The 6000-nt window shown below is 31.0% G+C and overlaps 1 protein-coding gene across 6 annotated transcripts in view; it reads right to left on the bottom strand.

The window, feature by feature from the left end:
- The window catches only part of ECD (ecdysoneless cell cycle regulator), a 31802-nt gene that overhangs the window by 21487 nt on the left and 4315 nt on the right, over positions 1-6000 (bottom strand). For all 6 annotated transcript variants that reach the window (XM_006915522.3, XM_025049331.1, XM_015592201.2 and 3 more), the window contains exons 3-7: positions 5318-5435; positions 3215-3302; positions 2693-2871; positions 1656-1848; positions 967-1095 (exon numbers count right to left, since the gene is read on the bottom strand). In XM_006915522.3, the coding sequence (XP_006915584.1) occupies positions 967-1095; positions 1656-1848; positions 2693-2871; positions 3215-3302; positions 5318-5435 (707 nt within the window). The remainder of the gene's footprint in view (positions 1-966; positions 1096-1655; positions 1849-2692; positions 2872-3214; positions 3303-5317; positions 5436-6000) is intronic.

Raw genomic sequence — 6000 nt, 5'->3', positions numbered from 1 at the left:
GACATTTATGTGGTTTTCAATCTTTTACTACTAAAAACAATGCTGTCATGAGTATCCTAGTATGTCTTTGTATACATGTAAAACATATAAAGGATAAGTTTCTAGAAGTAAAGATGCTGAGCAGAAAGGTTTGTGCATTTTAAATGTTGATGGATGTTGACAAATTGTTCTAAGAGATCGAATCAATTTATATTCCACTAATGTTTGAGAATACTATTTCTTTCTCTACATATTTTTGCCAAACTATACATTATTAAATTAATTGATACTTGCCAATACAATTGAAAATACTATTTTGTAGCTTTAAACTATATTTATTTTATTATATGAGCAAGGGTCAACATATTCCATATGTTTAGATTAAAAATCAGCTGTATTTTCTTTTCTGTAGACTACTTTTCATGGTTTATGAACATTTGTTACTAAATCGTTAGTATTTTTTTTTAATATTAATTTATAGGAACTCTATATACTAGAGAAAACAGCTCTTTGTCATTTAAATTGAAAATACAATGCTTTCTGCATGTTTACTTTCTTTTGACTTTATTTATGGGGTTCTTCTTTCCTATACAAAAATATTTAATTTTTACATAATCAAATTTATCAATCTTTTCTTTTAGAGCTTCTGGTTTTCAGTCATGCTTAGAAAGGGCTTTCCTACTCTGATTATCAAAAGTTCTGTGTTTTCTTTCAAATTTTATGATTTTAATTTTTTCACTTAAATATTTGGTCCAACTGGAATTTATTTTGGAATAAGTGTGAGGGGATTAACTTTAATCTTCAGATGGCTTCACAGTTGTTTTATCGCCATTTCTTGAATAATACATTTTACCTTATTTGAAATCTCACATTTTACTATATTTTCACATAAATAGAGGGTATTTCTAGACTTTCTATGCTGTGCCATTATTGTTAAGAGCCCTTTTATGTAAAAGAAGAACATAAAATTTTCTGGTTCAACATTACCAACTTCATGCCCAATTCATGGGCTCGGTACTGGGGATGAGATGGAGGAGGTAGCTTGTATCCACTTCGCCGATCTGGCATAAACCTTTGTTGCACCAACTGTGCATACAGACATTTAGTGAAGGTAATCTGGACATTGGAACACAAAAGACATGAGTCTTTTCTTGAAATAAAAATCTGATTATCATTTCATAGTTAATAACAATAATTTCATTTATGATCTTCATATCCATGTGAAAAGCAAAGAAGTTCCAAACAATTCACTATCTATATTTCTTAGTACCAGCTTTATTGCAATATAATTCACATACCATAAAATTTAATTGCATCATCTACTTTTTAGTTATCATTAATGGAATTCTTATCGTTAGTTACATCATGATAATTTTGATGAATAGAAGATAAAAAGTAATTCTTAATTCTCTGAAAGAAGAGAAATGTTTTATGTTAAGAAGAAATTTTTTATTCAAACAGGAAAGAATATGGCCAGAAATAGCTAGGAAACATGGAGTTATAAAATAGGGAGTCAGGTCTCTTGAAATCTTCCTTCACTGGATGGAAGAAAAGAGAAAAATGTATATCAACTTGCTATGAGGAAACAGAATATTTCCAATTTTTTCTAGTGGACAATTAAAATAACCTACAACTCTCCAGTCAGGGAAACTAAATGACCAAGGGAGATATCTTACCGATGTCATTATTCGTGTTTCAGGCAAGAATGTCTTGAAAACACGACAGGCTCGCAGGTCAATGGGGTCCCGTAGGTAAAATGCCTGGACTCCTGCAGCCACCAATCTGGGGCGCTGCTTTAGCACTGCTACAATGCCAGCTGGAAGGAAGCAGTGTGCTCGATGAAGGGAGGCTTGAATTTTTTCTGGGTATCTGTGGCAGGTAAAATAATTACTTTTACTTTATAATATGTAAAAACCTAGAATTCTTATATTATTTACTTCCCCCTTAACATTTTATCCTATCTTGGTTCATTAAAGGTGAGATGTAGAGAGTGACAAGAGAGGTGAAGAGAAAGGTACTGTATGTACTAAAAGACTGCAGGAAAGAAAACAGTAAAAGAAAAAGCGAGAAGAAATGGGAAATTTAAAAAAGGGATTAAGGTGGTTCAACAAAAAACAAAACGAAAATTTACTATACTTTGGAATAGGATAAAGTCTGAGTTTATTCTTCTAAAAAAAACGGTACAAAGTATACTGAAACAAAGCTAAAAGATTTTGAATATTGTTAAGATCTGAATAGTGCTAAATATTTAATAGGTACTCAAATTTGAATGCTTGAGCTAATATGTTATCAGGCTAAGGCCTTCTCTTCTGAATAGATGCTAAAGTGCTCCACATAGGCCAAAGAAGCCCATATATAACTCAAGGACCATAGAAAAAACCTGAGCACATTGTGCTCCCTTAAGTTTTCATTTATAAAGGTTTCAAAATTTTTATCTATGGATATAGATAATATCTAATAACCACAATATCTAAGGTAAATAAATGCAAAAATATTGAGATTGGATTATAACACTTTTAAATGAGAATTAAAAGACATATCTGTTTTTTGATTTTAAAATACATAATTTGTTAGTCAATTTCATGATGGATGAAGACAGAATGAAAATTAGCATTAATATAGGTGAAAGAAATTCTACATTCAATGGAAGACTTGAGCTGCACTAAAGCAAAAGGCTCCTCAATTAGCAATGAAAGTAGTATTTGTTTTTTACCCTCTGATGCGCCTATTCACAGCAGCTTGGATAGATTCTGAAGCCAAAATTTTTTCAGGGTGTGTTGAGATTATATTCAGTGCTTGTGGGATTGTTGGGGGTACGGTGGGTAACCAGGATACTGCTTCAGATTTTCTTGGTGCAGGAATAATGCACAACTTCCCCTGGTAGAAAAACACCTACAAAATGATACATTTTATTTATTTTTTATTTTTGGCTCTCAGAAGCTTTTATTTATTTACTTACTTACTTACTTATTTACAACCTATAGGTAACATCATAAAATCAATGCAATCAAAATCCCCACAGGTTTTTTTTTATTAAGTTTATTGGGGTAACACTGGTTAATACAATTATATAATTTTCAGGTGTACATTATAATTTGACATCTGTATAGTCTATTGTGTGTCAAAATGATACGTTTTAATTTTCATATTAGGCACTGATAAATTCTAGGTACATATGAAAAATGTTGCAACATGATTTAATCTCTGTAAATTTTCCAAACTTGGGTATACTTACCCTATTGGCACTATTATCAGGATCCAACCATTTAGGGAGAAAATCAGCAGCTTCTATTAACAAGAATTCACCATCATTGTCTTCAATCCTAATGCAAAAGAAGTTCTAGTTTTACATTCAAATAGCACATAGCAAAAACAGATTTATTGTAATATTTTCTTCCATTCATCTTAGTAAATACCTGCGTATGTACCATGTATAGATTGCTATAATAAAGCAAATGTTTATGATACCGTAAGTACTTAAGGAGACTATAAGATTGTATGAAGGAGTTAGAGAGAAAAGTACACAAATAACAGTAAACAAAAACATGAAAAATATACACAGTACTATAGAGTTTCAAAAGAAAAAAATCACATATAGCAAAAATTAGTAAAGTCTTTATGGAAGAGGAGTTATTTGGGCCTTGAAGGAGAATTTTGTTTTGCATTATTTTTCTTAAATTTAAATTTCTGAATAGATAATAAAGTCAAATAGTTAAAAAAAATTTTAAATACATAAAAAGTTACACAATGAAAAATGTTCTTCCTACTTTTGTCCCTATGTGCCCAGCTCCTACCCCATATGGCTAATGGGAATATAAATTCTTATTTTCTCCTCTTGTCACACAAAAGGTAACATATTATATACACTGCTTTTTTTCACTTTCAATGGGTAGAAATGTAGGGAGAAAAGGAAAGATGTTCTTGGGAGAGGGAAAAACAAGCAAAACCATGGAGGTGGCAACTTAAAGTGGATATTTGGAGAATGACAACTAGTAAAGAACAAGACTAGAGAAGCACAGTTATATAACTTTGTGACAAGCTTTAAATGTTGGCAGAATCAATGTGAATGAGCTTAGTTTTATACACAAAAAGAATGAAAGGTTTTAGAGTAGGGTAGTTAAACGGTTAGAGCTCTACTGTAGGAATATTAACTCAGAGACAAAGAGGAAGACCTTCTTTCTTTTTCTAATTTTTTAAAATTTACAAGACAGTAGATGCCTATTATTTTTAAGAGCTTTTATAGGGCTGGTGTGTAGGTATGAACCATCACTATATAAACATCAGAATCAGCATACAAAAGGTATTGCCCTCTCCTTATTATACTTGTTAAGACAGAAACTAATATTTTTGTGTTTGTTCATTTAAAATTCTATCATTTATTAAGAAATTATTGGTAATTATTTTCAGGTGTGGTAACACCAAAAAGTCTTTAAAATAAGAGTTCTTACCACTTAGATTTACATCCTAAAGTATTTAAAGATTAAATGGCAAAGTATTGGAGATGTACTTTGAAATAATCTTGCTATGTGATGGGGAAGTAGGGGGTGGGTATAGATAAATAAGAATGACCATGAGTTGATCATTGTTGAAGCTGGGTGATAGGTATACATGGTTTCATTTTCTCTACTTTTATATATGTTTGAAATTCCGATATAAGTTTTCAAAGCTGTTGTTTTTCTTTTTTTTCTGCTGGGGAAGAGGTTGGGTGTGTAGAAAAAGATCAGAATTTGGGGGCTAACTAGGGAAACTAGGACAACATATGGTAAGTGGGTGAAATGCCCTCTGCTGGCAAAATTTAGTAATTACAGAGAACTATTAGTCCCATTTTTAAAACTGAATTAGAATTTATTTTGCTCCTAAATAACTGTTCACTGATTTCACTTTAAATTTCTTCTGTATATTATTCTTCAAAAACAAATATAGCAGTGGTGAAATAGAGTAAAACATAGTAAAGAAATCTGTGAAATATGTGTGTGTATGGAATTTCCTTTTACTCCACAAGAAATTTGATTATGATTACTTCTGAGAAGTCAGGGCAGTACACTCTGTATTGTCTGAATTTTGTTTACCATGTGTATTTGTTTTTTCATAATGAGAATTTAAAAAAAGAAAAGTTAAAACAAGCTGCTTTTGTTTGAAATTTTTTGGAAATTGAACTCTCCAATACTTTCATTTTTCCTCAAGAAAAAGAAGTCACAAGAAAAAGAAAACACAGAAGTCACTTAAAGTCTATGTCCCAAATCTGTACAATTTCCACCAGACTGCAGAAAAAAATTATTAAATAGATAAAAATGTCAAGAATAGAATTCCTTTAGAATTATTAAAATAACTATAATACCTTGCTACCAATTCTGGAAATTCTTTCGTAATTTGCTTTACTACATAAACAATAAACCATTCATCCTCAATGTTATCCCCAAACTTTGTCATGCCAAATATATGAGCAGGAACATCATCTAAAAATAAGAGAAAGGCAATCACATATACAAATAAATTTGTCAGTGTAAATAAAAATACAAGTAATAATTCAATTAAATAAACATTCAGTGACTATGTTCTAAGTATTATACTGGGAACTGGGGTTACAATAAAAAAAAAGATACAAGAAGCCTACTCTTGAGTAGCTGAGAATCTACACAACAGGAGATAGACAACTAGGCCATCTCAAAACACGATGATATACAGAGCTATGCACTGAGGACTATGTGAACATCAAGGATGTGATAGCTGAGCTATATTCATCTGGAGGATTGACCAGAAATAGGCTTTCTAGAAAGAAAGAATAGTATGTGCAAAGAGACATGACAGTCAATAGAGTTTTCTAGGAATATCAAGAAGAGAAATTTGGAAGGAGTAGAATTCAAACAGGTACATTATCCAAAAATATGTAGAAATTAAACAATATACTCTTAAACAACCAATGGGTCAAAGAAGAAGTCACAAGAGAAATTAGAAAATATCTTGAGAAAAATAAAAACAAAAACAAAACATACCAAAACTTATGTGATACAGTGAAAGCAG

Source organism: Pteropus alecto, unplaced genomic scaffold (assembly GCF_000325575.1).
Source record: "Pteropus alecto unplaced genomic scaffold, ASM32557v1 scaffold155, whole genome shotgun sequence".
NCBI classification, from domain to species: domain Eukaryota; kingdom Metazoa; phylum Chordata; class Mammalia; order Chiroptera; family Pteropodidae; genus Pteropus; species Pteropus alecto.
The sequence above is the reverse complement of the archived record's forward strand: the minus strand, read 5'-3'. Positions and strand labels throughout refer to the sequence as shown.